The 20048-nt window shown below is 41.6% G+C and overlaps 1 protein-coding gene across 2 annotated transcripts; it reads left to right on the forward strand.

Moving 5' to 3' along the window:
- Window positions 1–166: 166 nt before the first annotated feature.
- Window positions 167–19054, forward strand: LOC137137297 (coiled-coil domain-containing protein 149-like). 2 transcript variants are annotated; one of them, XM_067523405.1, is made up of 13 exons: window positions 167–342; window positions 1460–1621; window positions 1802–1840; window positions 2403–2510; window positions 2666–2782; window positions 3556–3728; window positions 4086–4158; window positions 4342–4426; window positions 5037–5181; window positions 5370–5446; window positions 7945–7977; window positions 11229–11333; window positions 12753–19054. In XM_067523405.1, the coding sequence occupies exons 1-13, from the start codon at window positions 292–294 to the stop codon at window positions 13268–13270; spliced, it is 1686 nt and encodes a 561-aa protein (XP_067379506.1). In that variant the 5' UTR covers window positions 167–291; the 3' UTR covers window positions 13271–19054. The 2 variants fall into 2 exon arrangements, with proteins under 2 accessions (XP_067379506.1, XP_067379507.1); XM_067523406.1 differs by lacking the exon at window positions 7945–7977.
- Window positions 19055–20048: the final 994 nt, after the last annotated feature.

Raw genomic sequence — 20048 nt, forward strand, 5'->3', positions numbered from 1 at the left:
TTCTTTAGAACCTCTTAAATATATTAGTCCTTAAAATGTATGTTAGACAGTATTAGGTATTTAAATCGCTTAAAAATGTAAGATCAAACTACATTCTCCAAAGCGGTTTTATTTTTAACGTCGTGCCGGAAGTTGTTTTCGTCCGTCTTTCCTTATTCCGCTCGACTTGACGCAAGATCCTGTAACGTGACGTTGCAGGTAAACAAACGGGGAGGAGAGCGGCTGCTCGGACGGAGGAGAGGAGCCAACCTGTATCCTGACATTTTGGTGGAAAAAAAAATATTCAGGATAATGCAGTCTTCCAAGAGGAGTGAGAGTGACTGGCAGGGGCTGGTCAGCGAGGTAAGTGGCTGGTGGAGACCGTGGACAAGCTGCTGCAGAGACGGGCAGCTCTTACAGATGCTTCCCCGGCCCATATGGCAACGAGCTTGGGGGCACTGGCTTGTTAACAGTCCTGGTAGACTCCCAGCAGCACGTAGTACTCGTTGTATTTACCTAGATAGGCTCCTTGTTGATGCGGTAAAGTAGCATGCTACCATCTTCAGGCCTCCTGCCCACACACGGTGCCGTATAACCCAGAGAAAAGCCACCTGTGGGGCTCCATTCACTTAACATTAGAAGAGGAAATCCATCTTAACCTACTGACTAAGAAACGTGCAGCCGATATTTAGAGCTGAAAAACCCCAGAGAACCCAGTAACTTGATCTGTTTAGAACCATGTGTTGTTATTTAGCCACCGAAAAAAAAAAAACTGACTTAGATGTCAATTAATATCAATTATAAATTAATTGTTCTATTCTATCTTCGTTCTTTTGAATGCAGAGTGATTCTGGTCAACAGCAGGAGCAGAGAATCTTAATCAGTACTAAAAAACAATGAATTATAGTAATTTAGAAATTTATGTTTTTTGCAGCTTTTAGAGACTGTTGTCACATGGAACATGGGCAATGTGATGGACATGAGCTTTAGGTTTAGGTAACACAAGCGGCATTTTCCACAATTTCTCTTTGTCTTAACCAAATTATTAGATGATGTCTTCTAAAAGAGTCATTAAGTCAAGACATAATTGTGAGATTAATTGATAAAGAGCTGCAAATTTACACTTGTACTACTGTACATTCACCTCCATTCCAGCAGCTGCTGTTTAATTTGGTTATGAGCTGGTCTGACGGCTATCGAGGTTTACACTCTTCCTCCTGCCAACTCTTATCTACACGTAAAGCATGTGGCTCCACTGTGTGTTTTTCCACCGGAGGACATAAGTTCAGCGTTGATATTTGTACAGTGGGGTAATTTGAATTTGTAGAAAGTTGTAAAACCTCGGGCAATCTGGATGAGAAGTAGATGTCACATATTATAAAGTAGTACTGGATTGAACAAATAAACCTGGACGACCTACAGTTAGCTGTAATAACAGTAATGCATATTAAAATGGCATGGCCCTATGTGCTGTCCTCAGTTCCTGGTGTGCAAGCGAAAGCTGGAGAGTAAGAAAGAGGCCCTGCTCATTCTGTCCAAGGAGCTGGACACCTGTCAGCAGGAAAGGGACCAGTACAAGCTGATGGCCAACCAGCTGAGAGAGCGCCACCAGGGACTCAAGAAGAAGTACAGGGAGCTGATTGTGAGTGACGCAAACGTGCACAGTGTCATTTATTTTACAGGCAGTGAAAGAAACAACGAAGCAACGTTATAATTAGATTTCCAACAACTTATCTGTACTCTCTAATGAAGCAGTTAAACAGGGAAAAGTAATACTTTATAGTATTTAAGATTAATAATGCTTTTTTCCCCCATATTTCAGGATGGTGACCCCTCTTTGCCACCAGAAAAACGCAATCAAGTAAGTTGCAGTTTACTTTTCATGCTAAAACCATTAAATACTGAATCTCAGATAAAATGTCCTCAGCGACAAATACAGATCACACACACTCAGTTAATGACAGGGAATATGATGATTGCAGACTTGTTCGGATATTTCACAGTAAAGACATGTCTTTCTGCAAGTCATGCCCACTTTACAAGATAACTATTGTCAGGACAAATATAGTAGGTGTGTCTAGTAGGTGGTACTTGGTGGTGCTTTCACAAAAGAAGGGATGGAATTATAAAAAGGAGTATTGTTAAGATTTAGCAGGTTTGTTTTCTCAATTGACAAATCAGACATTGCCAAGAGATTGTGTTTTTTTTCTCCCTCTTATTCTTTATTTTCACCCTTACACTCTTTTGATTAGGATAATGTAGTTGATTTAGTCTGTTTGGAGACACACAATCTATTCTGGATTCCCAGTTCCTATATTTTCACAATTGTTGCTTTGCTGTTTTGATGACCTTGTGTTTCTTCCATATTTATCTTCTTCTATGTCTATTCATATTTTTAATCTTCTTCTCTACCTTCTCCTCAGGTCAACCTGGCTCAGCTGCTGAGAGACTCGAGGGAACGAGCGAAGCAGCTCTCAGAGGAGGTGAAGGAGCTGACTCAGAGGCTTGCAGAGGCCCAAGGGGATAACAAGGTGAGGTTACCAGCAGCAGCAGCACACGCAGAAACTTATACAGCCTTTGAATTCTATTCATTAGAGTTGACCCTACATTTAGTGTAGTGCATGACTAGGTGTGTTTGAAAATGGTGTGAATGTATCATGTTTATCTTCATTTGACTTTTTTGCAGCTCCTTAGGATGACCATTACTCGACAGAGGCTGGGGGATGAGGAGGTGGGTGCACGGCACTTTCCCGCGCACGAACGGGAGGATCTGGTTCATCAGCTAGAAAGAGCCGGCCTTCAGGTTGATACTTTTCTTTTATTCCCTTCAAAAATGACATTGTTGGTGAGATAAACAAGCTTCTTCTAGTAAGTGAAGTAGTGCCGCCAAGGTTTTTTATTCAAGAATATTGTAGATAATTTTTTGTCTCATTATCATACATTCAGTGCAACTCACCTGTTTTAGTGTCAGCCTGTGAGAATTAAACACAGGAGGCTTTTTAAAATGTATTATGACGTTGTTCTAGAGCCAAATTTAGGCAATTTCCACCACAGTGACTTTTTCATGGGCTAATGAACCATTTTAGAAAGTAATGAACAGAATACTGCATACCTGCATTTACCCTTTATAGTAAAGACATAAATAATCATGACTCTTCTTTTCCATTTCTGTTTGTCACTGTTACTGTATACGCATTCCCTGAATCCACTACGCTGCAGCAAATACAAAAAAACAACACAATAACTGTGTTAGAAGAATTTCTCTCTGGTGGAGAAATCGTCAAAGGTGTCTTTAAGAAAATGTAACATGCATAATGCATAAAGGTATATGTGGGAGTTTCTGTTGATTGGACTTACTGTCCTCTGTTCATGAGGGTGTCGTGACTGATGAAACATTGCTTTTTACCTGTGGTTGAAGGAAAAAGGCACTGCTCTTATAGTGTCTCACAGTGGGGAGCTCCTAATTTGCTGAACGCTGGAAACGGTTTGTGCATTCTCAGCAAACTCCACCCGAATAAACAATGCTTTAATATACCTTTGTCATTTAAACCTTACAAGCATTTGGCCTTTTTCTAGATGGAGGAGATGGAGCACAACATGAAGGCTCTGACAGACGAGCTGCAGGACGTGAAGGCCGAGCGCAGTGTGTTCCGGGAGAAGGCGGAACGACTCAACGTGGAGCTCAACCACATCTTGGGCAACCACGAGGCTCGGATCATTGATGTGGACGCCCTCTGCATGGAGAACAGGTGAGGAAGGCTTAGAGGCAGAGCCACCATTACTCATGTCCGTCTCTCCAGACAAGCTTATAGAGAAACCATGCTGTGCGTGAGCTGCAGGTTCATGGAAACTAGTCTTAAATCTTTCTAGAAGGTGTATATTTAGCCCTTTCTCCCCATTCTTCTCCTTTTGCTTCTTTCTCTTGATTTACCAAGTGCTATATTTTGCTATATTTTCATTTTATCTGCCTCAAAATACACTTTGACTGTTATTTGCTAACACTAAATGTTGCTCTGATCTCGTTCTTACAATAACACCCATTCACTCACATTTACGTGTATTTGCTGTGACTCCTCTGATTGTGATTTTAATCATTGTTACTATAGGTATTTGCATGAGCGTTACACCCAACTACAAGAGGAGGTGAACCTGTTAAAATCAAACATCATGAAGTACAAGGTATAGACGAAACACGTCTGTAAAGTTGACTTTTTTTTAGACTTTTGCATCCTGGCAAAATTCATTTTTTTTGCTCATTTTGTATTATGCATATGCAATAAAAGTACAAAGGTTGCAATTTTTTAAAATGTTGATCAAACATAGGAGGGTGGGCTTTGTTCTCCTGATTTTCCCCCTCAACAGACAGCTCTGGAGAGGAGGAAAAACTCCACCGCATATGGGAAATCAAACAGCAGTCCCCTCACTGGTGTCCTTTCAGCCAAACAAGGTGAGAATACAAACTGTTCGGTTCACTTTGAATTCTCTTTAAACTCAGACATAAATAGATGCCTGAGCAGCTGATCTGAAAACGGTATAAAACATAATTCATGACCTCTGTTGTTATTTTTGAAGACAAACTGTTTTTTTTTTCTCTCTCATTAAAACAAATCAGCTTAAAACAACTTTGTCTCTAGCAGCTCATTGATACCTCTTAAATTTGCTAATCCTCCAAACCACCGCCCGGACACCAGCTGGGTTACTAATTGTATTCTGAATGGTAAAAAGCACCACTGGCAGGGAAGGGAGCCTGCTAAGATGACTGACAGTAGCTGGCAGAAGCAGCACAGTGGGCTCTGGAGTTAAAGTTAAGACAGTGTCACCTGGTAGACAGCTGTTTCTAACTTTTCATTTTGGGCTTCCTCTTCCTCTTCCTCTTCTGTTTCCCCCATGTCTTGTTCACCCTGTTGTCTCACCCAGTTCTGGAAATGTTTTAGTGCATTATTGTCATTCTGTAGGTTAGCACCCATATATCCTCAGTATGTGAGGCCACATTTTCATCTGTTATTCTCTTATTCTATTCCTTTTCTTCCCTCCTCTTCTCCCTTTGTCTTTTTCAGTTCAGGAAATGCTCCTGGAAGAGCAGGGCTGCAGCCTGCCAGCCACCCCTCAGTCAATCTCTGACCTCAAGTCTCTGGCCACAGCGCTGCTGGAGACCATCCATGAGAAGAATCTGGTCATCCAGCACCAGAGGCACACCAACAGGTACAGAGAAGAGTGTCAGCACTGTTTCACAAGGGGCCAGTCTTTAAAATCAACCACGTGACACACTTACGTTGTTTGCCTACCTATTCTCTTAACAGTCCTACTCCACCTCCAAGGTAAACACTGAACTGTGACACACATATAGTGTTTAACAGTCCGAAGTAACTTGACCCTTTCTTGGTCTGCAGGATCCTGGGTAACCGTGTTGCAGATTTGGAAAAGAAGCTGAAGACCTTGGAGGTTTCAGGACTATGGAGTCTTCCAGGTGGGTCTTAAAACTAACATGCAGGTGCAGTGTGTAAGATTTAGTGACACCTAGTTTTGGTTCTGCATACTGCAACCATCTGAATACCCCCTACTGCTAAAAGCAGCAGAAAGCCTACGGTGTCACTTAGCTGCCATGTTGTCATCTACAAATGCATCATGTAGCAATATGTCAAGACATGAAGTTACTTTATATAGCTACATTCACAGAAGTGGAATTTACTTAATGTATATATAATGTAAAACTAATGCAACCGCAAGGGGGCACAAGCCAGTGTCTTCTTGTGCCAGTCCCAAGTCTGGATAAATGCAGAGGGTTGTGTCAGGAAGAGCATCTGAAATCAAAACATGAGAATCATGACTTCCAAACTGAATCTGACTTCTATACCAGGAGACCAGGTGGAAGAGTAGCAAGGCTCGAAGCAGGGTTCAAATTGTTTTACAATGGGTCGGATAGGAAGAGAAATGGAGTAGTAGTTATTCTGAAAGAGGAGTGTGTGAGGAATGTTATAGCGATGAAAAGACTATGTGATGGGCACAGAGGATGGAAATGGCTGTAGTGAACACTTTTTTCCAGAAGAGGCAGGAACATAGGGTGGAGGTAGAAGCACGCAGGTGGGCGACATCTTGTGTAGACGTTGTAATCTTAAAGAGATCAGTGACTGCAAAGTATTGGTAGGGGAGAGTGTAGCCAGACAACACAGGATGGTGGCGTGTAAAATGACTCTGGTGGTGAGGAAGATGAAGAGGACAGAGGCAGGAAGAGCAGAGGACGAAGTGGGGGAAGTTGAAAAAGGAAGAGTGTTGTGTAGTTTTCAGGGAGGAGCTGAGACAGACTCTGGGTGGTCAGGAAGTGCTTCCAGATGACTGGACCTCCACAGCTAATGTGACCAGGGAGACAGGTAGGAGGGTAGGAGGGGAGTCATCTGGAAAGAGGAAAGTGGACAAAGAGACTTGGTGGTGGAATGAGGAAGTTCAGTAGTGTATACAGGGAAAGAGGTTAGCTAAGAAGAAGTGGGACACTGAGAGGACAGGAGCACAGGGAGATGCAGTGTAAGGTGAAGGTAGAGGAGAAAAGACAGGAGGCAGAGCTGGATGTAGAAGAGCTTAAGATGTTGACGTTCTCTTTGGGAGTGACGAGGATGGACAGGATCAGGAATGAAGACATCAGAGGGACAGCTCATGTTAGATATTTTGGAGATAAAGACAGGTTGAGGTGGTTTGGACATGTTCAAACCACCATATGCTACCATATGCTACATATGCCCCTCCCCCAGGAGAGACTGACAATATATCGGTAAAAGGATGCTGAGGTTGGAGCTGCCAGGCAGGAGGTCTAGAGGAAGACCAAAGAGGAGATTTATGGATGTAGTGAGGGAGGACATGAAGGCACTTGGTGTGAGAGAAGAGGATGCAGAGGACAGGGTTAGGGTTAGAAGAGGATGGAGGCAGGTGACTCGCTGTGGGGAACAGCTGAAAGAAAAAGGAAAATCGATTCATCATGTGAAACTATACAGTTTAATGTTAGTGAAAACCCAAAATTTCCTCTCAGTCAGTGTCTTTTTTTTTTAGGTTACTGTAGAAACATTGCAGTGCAACATGGTGGAAACCATCAAGGAGACCCGCTCCCTGTGTAGATATAGAAGGCTCATTCTAATCAAAAACAAAAACAAGCAACAGTTTTCAGGTGATTATGCAGGAATACAGTATTTCATTAATGTTAATAGATCCCTCCAAATACTACACCCCCTCACATTTAATTCTTCCACCAAAAAAAAAAAAAAAAAGGCTGTGAGACACGTCTGTATTAAAGTCGCCTCTACACCACTTATTTAATAATTACAGAGTGATGGCTCAGTGTTTGAAATATGAAAATGACCAACCACTGATTCATTTCAATATATTCTTTCTTTTATGAAATACAGTTTAGTGGCAATAGTGAATGAATGCACATTAGTTTTTTGTTTAAAAGAAAAAACAAAACTCTTGCACCCTTGTCATCTTGCAGTAATTTGGCCAGTAAACATTAAGAGAAATTAAAAATCAAGCAAAGTGGGTAAAACTATAGCTGATGTTTAAAACCGAATGGCTATGAACTGCTACATATGATATATGGACTTTCAAAAAGACAATATCAGTACTTGTGCATATTTTTTGATGTGACTGCTACAGAAACTGATCCTGCAATCATGCCATACCAAGTACAAGTACACCATGTATGTATTTATATATAGTAAATAGAAAAAACATTTATTGACAAACCTATGAAATACAACTAAACCATTTCTGTCCTTTTATAATTAATATTAACCATTGGAATTTTGGAAGAAAATGCTTTTTACATTATGGTTTTCAAAAGTTGCTCTGATATTTTGTTTTATCATTTACATTTGTAAACCCCCCCCACCCCCCCCCACCCCTTTCTTTTTATCTGAGCACAGTAATAAGCTTTTATGTTCATAACAGTGTGTCTTTCTCTCCTCTCTGGCTGCGTCTCAGGCTTGACCTATCGCGTATCTGTGGGAATTGGGAGTATGTATTCCTTCTGCCCCACTTAGCCCATCCATGCCCTCCACTCTGTCATGCCAGGACAAATCTGGGCAGACGCCCAGAAATTGTGTCACCTCATACCCACCGTTTACAATGTGTCGACTCCATTGACCACCCGCTCATGTGTCTGTTCATGATACCACTGACTGAATGGGCTGCTGAATATCACACTCACTCATCCTTTTGCTCCACTGGATCTGTCTTAAATTTTACACGCAGGGGAAAAAGATTCTTTGTGAATGTTGGGGTTAGGAATTGTTTAAGGGCAAGACAGACCTATTTAAATCAGCACACTACAGTTTGTTTGGTTCATTTTCAAATGTGTTGAGATTCTCACTGGCAAGAATTTGAATCATAAATCATGTCAGAAAAAGCCTGGGGGCTGTCATAGGACAGCGTGATACATGTTGCTGATGAGGAAATAAAAACAAATTCTTATTTAAAAACTAATGCAAAATTCTTGGCACAGAGTGAAAAAGAAATTGACAGGAGAAGGCGGATATGCGCTCAAAGCTCTCAAGACAGTGGAGAAAGTGTTTTAAATTTTAGAACCAAAATAAAGTTTGAGACCGTTGTAGTATTAAAAACACATCAAAACCACAAACATAAATTTGGACTTAAAATCCCCTAAACATACACTGTATCCATAGGAGCCTTTGCATTTGCCTATGCAAGACACATTACTGCCAATTGTTTCTGTCCTGCAAACAGGACTAAACCCAAATATAGAAATGAAACATCAAAAACATTTATGAGAATATAAATATATTGCATCTGCACTCAGAAACTAGGAGTCCATCTTAGAAGTAGTTCCCTGGTACACCCACTGGAGGGGGATGTTGTGCTGTGCGTAAACCAGGCGGAGAAGTGGAGGGGCTGCGACTGGATGGAGGTACCCTGTCATGAGACCGTCATTCTCACCGCCATAAAACTGACAAGCATCCATTACTGAAAATGATTGCCCACATTACAAACACATTTAGGGGAATGTGCCGTTATTAGGGAATTTGTAGGCGAGGGCCCAGAGTGCCTGACGACCACACTGTCCACCACAGTTAGGGAGACAGAGATATAGAGAGAGATGTGAGCGTCTGCGGCCTTGATGTGATATGAAGTTGGGCTGATGGATATTAAAGGCAAACGGGATAGGATGGAGGGCCTTGGCTTGCCTACCTGAAGCTCGGAGAACACTAGAGGTGACTGCATTGTCTCCAGATGAGAGACAGCCAAAAACAATAACGGTGACATCGATGCAGTTACTCGGATAAAGTAGTCATTGACAGATCCCCCAGACCCCCCCACCCCCCCCGTGCTGGATGAGTGCAAGCTGAAATGTAACACAGCGAGTGAAAGCTTGTCAGAGTGCATCAGCTATCGAAAAGACAGAGGTGGATAGAGAATGCGCCCGTAAAGCTATGTTTTGGTCCAGTGACAGACTTTTCCCGTTAAAATGGCATTTCCTGTCGCCCTGGGGCTAGACAGCGCTGCATCCCTGTGAAGGATTTGACTGTGTGACTATATGACAGATATGCGCATACCTTGTCTTTATGTCTATTTGTGACATAGAGTTTATGATCTTGGGTGTTGTGGTCTTCAGTCAGGTAGAAAGTCCTGTTTTCTCTGAAGTGTATACTATACATAACGCACAGTGCGCCGTATTTGGAAGGTGTGAAGCAAGTGGCTGGTGTTCCCTCAGTGCTGGCTCTGCAGAACTGATCTCCAGCACCACCTTATTATTCTTTATTATTGGCTTTTAAAAGGCAGCCTGCAGAAGTCCTCTAAGGCCCCTCTCTGAAAACTCGAGGAGCGTGCACGCATTCAGTCTTAAAGCTACAGACCAGTTATCAGCGCTTAATGAAGGAAATATTTGCCTCTAGACAACTGCTGACTCATTTTTGTTTGTTTGTTTCGCCACAAGAATAGAGCTATGATCCAAGTTACAAGTTGGGTTAAGGAAATATCAGTTTACCTTCCGATGACAGAGATGTCAATGATCATAAGTAACACCTTCATTTTCAGATACTTATGTAATAACTATATATTTCAAATAATTACTGTCTATGTTGATTATCCATAAACTGTTAATAGAATTGCGTATAACATGAGGAAACATCTTTTAAGCAGCTTTTAGTAATTTTATAATTATAGGGTAACTTTAGGAAAACTGGCCACTACATTGCTACCAGCTTTTTGTGGCTGTACTTTGTAGCACAGGAAAAGTTTGAGCTAATGTAAAGCTAATGTTAGCAGGCTAGCTAGCATATGTTTAGCATATTGTTTACCAGGGTCAGCAGTGTTATTACTGCCAGATTTCATGGCCGTCCATCCAGCATCTGTTGAGATGTTTTTATAAAAAAAAAGAAAAAAAGAAAAAAACTATATCATGATTGTGGTGGATTGTGCACGTCATTGATAAGATATTTCAATTTTGTTCAGTTTTGACCAAAGTGGGGGACGGTCTGTCTGACCTTACCTCAATCAGTCAAAACACCGAAAGGTTTAATGGTAAAACAATTTAATGTTACGCTTGAAAGCCCTGTCATTGTAAAAGAAGTAAAGAAACATTTTAGAAGACAACTTTATTGCTTATCTTGAACCTCCAAGTTGACCCCCCACCCCCACCCATTCCTCTCCCTCACTGCTCCCACGTCAGTGTAAACAGTGGACATCCATAACAATATGGACAGCATCCATAACAATATGGTCTCCGTTCACCATTCATGATTCTCATGCATCGTGTCACCAAGCCATCCATTTTCGCATTCGTCTGTTTGTTTTCATGCCTCACACTTGAATGGTCAGAGAAAACGGTCCTGGTTTTTCTCCCGATCACACGGTTTCTCTGTAGCAAAGGCTGATGTTCACTCTTAAAAGCTTGTGTGTGTGTGTGTGTGTATGTGTGCGTCTGAGTGCATATAGTTGTACGTGTGTATTTGCGATGTCTGGTTTATAGTGCACAGCCTCCTATGAGTAGCATATGGTGTCAGCCTAAGAGGCGTGAAGCCATCACTAATGAAGACAAATGACAGAGAACCGAAGCCACTTCCTGTAAGCACTGCAATGCATATGTGTGTGTACACTGTGTGAAAGCACAAACAGCACAGCATCATACATCTGACCCAAACATGGCCGAACCTTTTAAAACTCTTCATACCACTTTCTGTTTTCTTTCTTGTTGCCATTTGGATGCGAAAGTAACATCTAGTGTTTGTTCTGTGGTGATGGGCTTGCAGGGACACGAGACAATACGGCACTGAATGAACACCTTCCACCAGAGCTTCATCCAACACGTGCCACACCTCAGCCAAACATCCAGCCCAGAGTGCAGCCACCCAAAGGTGAGTGTGTAATTGTCTGTGGTTGGTGACTCCATCCATTCATAAGAGCATGCACAGCTAACGGCGTAAACACTGTAATTAGCCACTGCGTCCTAAACACTCCTTGCTATCTTCCTATGTTTAACCCAAGTCCTTCTCCTTCCCGCCTCCACTCCTCTTCTTCTCATTGGTGCAAGCTGCCCAAATGCCATGGCATTTTGGAAATGTGAAGCAAATTCTCGCCCGCTGACATTCAGAAACTTCTGCCGTGTTCTCTTTGAAAGGAAAAGGGGGATTGGGGTGGTGGGGGGGGCATGAATATGGATGCCAGTTCAAGTAATGTTGCTTTTCTTCCTGCGTGTGGTGTGTGTTTGGACCATATGTGTGTGCGGAAGAAAAAGGTGGCGGGGACTCTGTGTGCAGTCTTTAACCTTTTTGTCTGCACATCCACAAATATGGGTCAGTAATCCCCAAAGTGAGAGCATATTTTGGCAGAAAGAAGCAGAACTAAGCTGTTGCTATTGCCGAGATGCGGGGCGTCACACTTGCATTGCATCCCCTTGTCTTGAGCAACGTTGCTATATTTAGCCTGTTGCCATGGAAGCACTTCAGTCAAATAAGTAATTGAAATAATAAGTCCAGGTTTCTATTATATTGAATATTTTCCCCTCACAAAATTTTTACTGTAATTTTAAATTACAGAAGTTTAGGCTTTAAAGGAAGAAGTAGCGTTGAAAATCAACAGGTGCCTATTTTTCAAATTAACACTATCCTGCTACTTACACATTACCATCTTACGCAATCATCACCCGGAACAGAGAAAAAGAGCAAATAAATTGTAAGATGTGCTAAATTAGTGCTGCATCAATCTACGGCATAGATAGCTGCTACCATGTAACTCCACGGTCTGCTTGTATCTCCCATTGTGTCTAAGGGCAGATGTGAAGTTTCCCACTGTAGTGTTAATATGCAACATGTAAAATTCACTAATTTGTTAATACTGTGTATTTATTTCTTTTTTTCTATGTGTTTCTTTGCCATGTAAATACATAGAATACATATAGTACATCTGGTTTTTTTGAACGTGGCTCTGAAAGAAATTTGCATTTGGAAGATGTCAGCTTACGTTTTTGGGTAATAGTGACATGCATTTATGACAGTTTTCTGAATATTGGACTAGTTAATAAAAATCATTGTCATGACTAATGATAAATTATAAATGCACAAATTGATTATGTCGAAAATCTTAAACTGTAGCCCTAAAGAGTAGTTGTCATAATTGACATAGTAAGTTGCTTGCTGATGTAAACTAGATCACGGCACCTTCAGGCGGCAACATAAAAGGGCATACTTATTTGTTTCTGATGAATCTGTGGCTTCAGATCCTGTGAGCAATTTAAGTGACCAGTTGTTGCATCTTTGGTCCCCCATTTATGTCAGGCGACAGAAGTCCACATGAATCACCTTGGGAATGCCACACCGCTGGCAGTGACCTTGGCACAGATGGCGTCCGTGGGGAAGAAACACCTGCACTGCTCAACAGTCTGGAGACGAATGGGATTGAGCGGAGAGGTGGGGAAACGGTGAGCTTGACTGAGGACGACGCAGCCTTACAGCTGGAGGAAGGCCGGAGTCCAGTGGAAGAAGCGGGGCATGAGGTAGAAGGAGTAGAAGATGAAGAACTGGGCTCCATGGTGGAGGAAGGAGTGGAGGCGGCCTTGGCGCTCGATGCTCCAACCACTGACTCAGACCTTTCGTGGCTTCCAATTAAACAAGCCTCTGTTGATCAGTCAGAGGTGGGTCATCATGCGTGTCAATCCCAGGACGATGGATGTAATAATGCATCTGAACATGTAGAAGCCTCTGTATCAGTTCCAGAGAACCAGGCCACAGAGGAGTGGGACATTCACTGTCGATCCGCTCAGAGTGACGCCGGCCATAGTGACAACTTGGCATGAGAATCCCTGAAAGCCCAGAGAAGCTTCTTTAAATCGTTGTCCTTGTCGTTGTTATGGATAATAGGTGATGATTGGTGATAATCACCTTAGTTGCATTCACACAACATAGCCACCACTCACCAGATTTCTCTTTCACCTAACAGCTCTGTTTCAGTCAATAAAACAGGGACAAAACAACTTTCACATTTCAGCCACTGTTGGCAGAGCCAGGGGTGCACTTTGTATCCAGACAGGCTTGTTGCTCTGCAGGAACACTGAATATTGTTGAAAGCACTGTGCCCTACAGGAAGAACTGAGCTAGGAAAATGTGGCAGCCTCAACGCCTGTGTCCCATATTCCCTTCTTCTTCTCCCCTGTGTTAATATAATCCCAATTGTTTGATTTTCTCCTCTTCCTAAGGGATGCAAATACACAGTGCTGCGCACACACAGTGCTGCATTTGGTTGTTACACTTGTAAGGGGCTTTAATTGACTCACCAAAACTTGTGATTAATGTGTTGGACATATAATTATATTAATATTAGAGATTCGATTGACTTTAAGTCCTGTGTTGGGTGAATGTTAATAATCAGATTTTATTTTTCCTTATGTAGAAGATGATCTTTGGATGAGACTAAATGTGCCTTATTTGGGGAGAAACTGATACGACCCTCCCCAATTTCTACCGGGCTTGGGACCGGTGCTGCGCGCCTGGGGATGGGGAGGGGCTGTTGGGAGTTTAGTGTCTCGCCCAGGGACACTTCAACATGTGGTCGGGAAGAGCGGGCGCAAACCTCCGACCCGATGGTCGGTAGGCGGCCACTCTACCGACTAAGCCACTGCCGCCAATTGTGAAGAATATTTTCTGATATTTATAAATATAAATTTATAAATCTATTGTTGTTATTTTTATTCCGAAGAACAGTTCCCATGTTAATAGAGACATGTCATGGGGGATAATCAACTATGACTGTATCCTAACTGGAGGGTTTTGTGCCATAAAGAAGTTCAACTAATCTGAAAAATAAAAATTGGAATTTGTTAAAAAAAGGTCATAGATAAATATTTAAAACGTTAACTGAAAATAATGGATAAAAGACTTCAATGATGAGCTGAAACAATCCCTAAATAGTTAAAAGCAATGGAGAAATTAAAAACTGTAAAACTGTTAAAAAAAAGTTATATTTATAGTTGTAATAATTGTAATATTTCAAAGTAAGTTATAAACCGTTAAAAGAAAATGATAAATGGCTGCAAATTACCAGCTTCTGCAACTCAAGCGGTAGTACAAACCAAGCTATTAATGTGAAGTATCTTTTAGTTTAAAATCAATTCAGATATTGAGAACGTAATGGGCAGCGCTCAGTACAGGACAACTTGAGCTCAGGCAACCGTTGGTCTGGTGACACAGAAAGTTGGACCGATATTATATCTATATCTCTGCTCCCTCCTTGAACTAGATACCACACAAGTAGGAATTGTATCTGATCAAAACTTCAACTCCGATACAGAGGCTGACTTTGTGAACTTGGTGTAATATTTGTTTGAGCTTTCACACATAAAGTTTGTTTGATGGTAATTTTCTGAACCAGAAAATGAGCCCATATCTGCAGAAAATCGCTCTGACTAATTTCTAAGTGTTCACAAGGTTGGTCTTTCATTAATTCTAAATGCAGCAGCTTCAGTCTTTTGATTATTTTACAGATTAGAGCCGCTTAACTTGATTCTCTTCCTTCCATCCTGGGAGAGAATTACCATCACAGATCTACAAAGAGTTTACTAAAATGATAGAAATATTCAAATTATACTGCTCAGTTTTTGTTGTCAATGTGCAGCCTTATTTGATCTTATTCCACTGTTGTTGGTTTTGTTCCTCTGAAAAGGCTTTTTCTCAGGTGAATATGCAAACACGCGCACCGTAATTGTGCGAGTGAATGAAACAAAGTTAAAGACCCCGCAAAGTTTTGACATCGATGCGCAGACACACCTGTTTTATCTCAGAGCCCACTATGTACAGTATTAAGAGTCAGTGGTGAGATCTATTCTTCCTGCATGCAGGTGACAGCTGGCCTCTCCAGGCAAACATAGCATCAAAGCCAGAATCCATGAACTGCTTATTCTGCAGAAGGCCACTTGCTATTTTTAATCTCTGACACAAAATAGAGGGGAGGAGAGAGAAAGAATTCAAACTATGGAGCCATGGTGTGTACCCAGCGTCGGCCCTGTGCCAGGCAGCTGATTTGGCAGACTGCAGAAAGCGTTTTTTTTTTTCCCAAGGAGTTTAAGTTTTATGAACCAGATGGAATCTGAACTAATGAAATTGCAAGATGATACCATCTTACCACAGGGATCCTCATAAAGTCATTGACCAGTGTTTTGTTTTTTTCTTTCCATGCATATAACTGCCTTAAAAAATTGCATGTCCTATGTAGAGGAAAGAAAATAGTAATATGCAATGTCTGAGTGCATCTGAAAGACCATGTGACCATGGAATAAAAGAGTCATATCAGCTACTCGGCAAGTCAGCTGTGACATGGATTGCACTTGGCGATATTTCCTTATTCTGTCCTGCCTTGCCTTCCTTAACCAATACACTTTGCTTTAATCATTACCTGCAAGATTTCTTTCAGGATTCCTTTCACTTTCAGATGCTTCAGCCGATTTCATTATAATCCAAAAAACGCTGTGGTGAAATATTTTAACGAGAGCACAAACTACAGCTGGATGGATTAAATTTGTCAAAGCTAATGTATCAGCCAGTATTTGCTTGCCATATGCCCGTATTGGTATGTACTTTGGCTAACGAGTGTTAAAAAGTGCAGTACGTAGATGCCAAAAACGTGGCCAGTATCCGGCCTTGTCACACAGCAGAGCGATTCACGATCCCTCCTCAGACCCTCAGAGAGCAAAAGAGAATTGCTGAGGGCTGTTGTAGCCGATCATCACCACCACAGATACGATTAGGCTACACTACCGGAACACACTGTAGCCCATGCCAAAAACTAAGAAACTAAAAAACTCAGCCCCTTATCTGTTGACAGCGACATCCCCCACTAGAGGCATGTGCATTGCGAAGCTCTCCGATTGACATTGTGCTGCTAAATCACCCAGGGGTGTGTTTGCCTGCTTGAAAGAGATCAAAAAAGGAACAATCTGTCGGTTTGTGCATGCCCATCGTGTAATTTTTGAAGTTTTATACTTAGACGCTACCCTTTCATGTGTTGTATGCTGAGATGTACTATATGGGTTGTAGCTAATCTCAGCATCGACTTGCTTTGTTCTGATCCCCAGCCCATCATTTGTCCCACCCTGAAGCCTGGTTAGTGGGAGAGACCAGTCGGGTCACAGCAATGCTCACTGGCTCTAATAAGTGTGACCAGGCTCCCAGGGAGCTGCTGGATGTAGGAGTTTGTTTGGCACCCCATCATCTCTGGGTCCTCTAAAGGTTGGAAGGATGGGGGTGGACAGGGGCAGGGAGCCAGCAGTTTCTAGGCCAGCCACTCAGCAGGGTTAATTACTATACCAACCAGATGCCCCTTCCAGTGATGGTCGGTGCCCTTGTGATCCATGTTTCATTCACTCACCTTGCTTTTTTTACGCTTACCTGAGCTTTATCATGTGGAGCCTCCGAAACACTTGAGTCTGCTGAGCCCTGCAGGCTTGCTCCCGGAGTGCCGCGATTTGAGGAGTGTAACTTTCTGCTCTGTTGCTGACAAGGCTGTTATTATCTGAGATAATAGAGCAAAAAAAAAAAAAAAAAAAAAAAAAAAAAAACGAGGAAAATATGTCAGTCATCTTTTTCCTGGCTTGTTTCATGTGGAGTGAATAATTCTAATGTATCATGGATACGACATGCATAACTGCATCATCTGCTTGGTTTGCACTTTAATATGGATCTCTTTAATTACTGAGTGCATCTTCTCACACCTTAGCTGTCAAATATGCAGATTGGTAAACCTTCATATTTCATTACTTTCAGATTTAACCAGGCTACGTATTTCTAGTTAAACTAAGCAACATTCGCTGTTAGCTCCTGTAGCCTTATTGGCAGACAGGTACATTCCTAATATGTCTAACTAGTTCTTTACAGCACCATCGAATGTATTCAGATTACAGTAGAATCGTAAATATACTGGATTTGACATCAGGACTCGTCTAAGTTTACATGATGCCAGAATACTGCCATCTCTCCTGCAGCCTACGGTTCTTTGTCCCCTGTGGCCTACCTCAGTATTTCCCACATTACCTAGAGGCGAAACTGAAAGTGACTGCAGCAACAACAACAACAACAACAACAACATGGCTCCCAAGGCCGTGCTGGGAAGCATGGCAAGCAAAGTCGCAAGATGTTGAAGGAGCGAGAGCTTGTGGAAAGCCGATAAGGAGAAAGGCCACGCTGGGGGTCAGGACGTAGCCACGCCATACAGTCAGATCTCTATTAAGATAGAAAATGGTGGGGCAGTGTGATAAGAGCTGACAGGACCTAGTGATGTGATATCAGTGATGGGCCACTGGCAGAAGATGCCACTCTCCTCAACCAGCAGGAGAGCATCGGTTGGACTGAACTTGTGTTGCGTAATGAATTACTCCTCAACCTGACTGATTAAATTTCAGTGTTTTGGCATTTCAGGAAATGGTCAGCAGCATTTAACATTATATAATAATTCTAATAGCCACGTATTTGTAACTTGTAAAAACCTTCAGTTACACTCTGTTATTTCAGTACCATGTAAAAATTGCTTCAATTATTTATTGCAATAAGTAATCACTTGATGATTGGGTGAGAATTTTCTTTAATTTCCCCAAAACAGGAGTCCCTTCATGTGACAAGGTAGAGTAGTTGTCCACCAATCTCACAGTTGTTGGTTCAATCCCCGGCTCCTCCGGTGTGTCCTTGAGCAAGACAATGAACCCCAACTTAGTTGCTCCCTTAAGTGAATGTCCCCCATCGGTGTGTGTGCATGTGATTGTGAGTGCGAATAGGTGAATAAGAAGCAGTGTAAAGCGCTTTGAGCACAGAAGTTGAAATGTATCCAAAGATTTTTCAGGAACGTAAGCTACTTTGTTATTTTGTCAGTTTGGCCACTTGTCCATAGATCGTTGACCCAGATCTGGGTTTCATTTAATTGTATAGCACTGTTAATGTAGTGTATCAACTCAACAAGAATAGAATCTGTTTGTGCCATTTTCAGGTAGGACTTGCTTACTTTCTGATATTAAAACTCAGATCAGTTCCCCAGGTTGTAATTGCCAAAATAAGTGATATTTGCAATTAAATTTACTCAGCTGCACATCTATGACTGAAAATACATTTGAAAGTTTTGCAAAGCATTAGCATATTTCCCTAAAACTTATAACAGCCCCCTGCGCTGTGCACATATAATTCTCTGTTGTCCAATTTTATGAAATGCATCACCCTTATAACTTTTCACTAGCAGCCAAGAGACTTGTTAAAACATCTTGTTAATGCAGTATTGGCACATTATGCAAACCCACAAACTGCACTGAAAAGTGTGTATGCGTACTGCAAATGCAGGAGATACCAGTACGAAGAAAACTGGACCTGACATTTTATATTTAGATATTAAAAACTAAACATATTAAAGTGTTAAACGAACACGTAATTGTTCGTTTAAATAATGATACAGTAATAATGTACTGTACTTGCAGATTTTGTAATGCAGTGCTACTCACAAATTGGTCCTCAAGCTTCTACTGGATATTGAGCTAATGTTATTTTTATTGTGTGCCGTTCAAGCAAAACTCGTTGACTGAAAGGAAGAAACATTAAATGACTAGAAATGTTGTGTGGCATCTCTTTGTAGTGATTTTGAGTTTCTTTATGGCCATTCTCAATCTCTTTTTAATGAAACTGTGCAGGTGAAGCTGGAGTCAGTAGCCTCAGTGTGCTGTTCAGCTGTGATGTAAAGAAAGATTTCAACAACAACAAATACATGATTGGATTTACTTGGCAGACATTTAGTATTAAAAGACTAATCAGTGGAAATAACAAGAAATCAGGATATCCCTACTTTTAACTCAACTTTGTGACTTTCCAACAACAAATGTTAACAGAGGCTTTGACCCCTGACCCCTTTGGCCTGATAATCCATCCGTCCTCCCCTACTGCATGATAATAGGACAATAAAACAACTCTGCTAGATAATATTTTCTGTTCCGGATGGATGTAACTATTTGGTGGGCACTTCTTTAAAGCTGTGGGTTGCAGCTTGAGTTCATGTAGCAATATTCTAAATGATTAGCCCCAAAGATGGTCCGTGATCTCACCGCCAGCTCAGCAGCTATAGTTTGCCAGAGCCATTTCATACACAATTGGACTGGTATTTAATAGCGCGTGACAGAGAGAGAGACAGAAAGGTGGAAAATCCCCAGTATTTTAAATTATCCTTTAATATTAGGGCATTATGACTTTGTTGTAACGTTGACTTCTCCTTAGCCATAACCATCAATCCCCCCAGCTATAAGCAATGAGCCATCTGCTATTATGCAGCTTGTTAGCAATGTCCAGGCTGTGTAATTACCTGTGTCAATGCCAATGATTGTCTTCGGTGACAGATTATCCATCACTTTATAATTCTAGAGGCTGAAAATGGGATTTTAAGCTCTTAAACGAAGCTACGAGTTGATATTTTATGCCTATTGCTTTTTCCGGTACCTTTCAGATCCCGCAGAGTAAACTATGTTCATGAGCGCAAGGCCAGTGACAAAAATCCAAAAAAGTCCCCTACTATTCAAACTTCCAGGATTATATGAAACATGGTATTTTTAATGTGGCAAC

Source organism: Channa argus, chromosome 12 (assembly GCF_033026475.1).
Source record: "Channa argus isolate prfri chromosome 12, Channa argus male v1.0, whole genome shotgun sequence".
NCBI classification, from domain to species: domain Eukaryota; kingdom Metazoa; phylum Chordata; class Actinopteri; order Anabantiformes; family Channidae; genus Channa; species Channa argus.

Coding starts and splice junctions, on each gene's coding strand:
- LOC137137297 (XM_067523405.1), top strand. CDS start 292: ATGCAGTCTTCCAAGAGGAGTGAGAGTGACTGGCAGGGGCTGGTCAGC. Junction 3,729..4,085: donor GCCCTCTGCATGGAGAACAG/GTGAGGAAGGCT, acceptor TTGTTACTATAG/GTATTTGCATGAGCGTTACA. Junction 5,182..5,369: donor CACCAGAGGCACACCAACAG/GTACAGAGAAGA, acceptor CTTGGTCTGCAG/GATCCTGGGTAACCGTGTTG.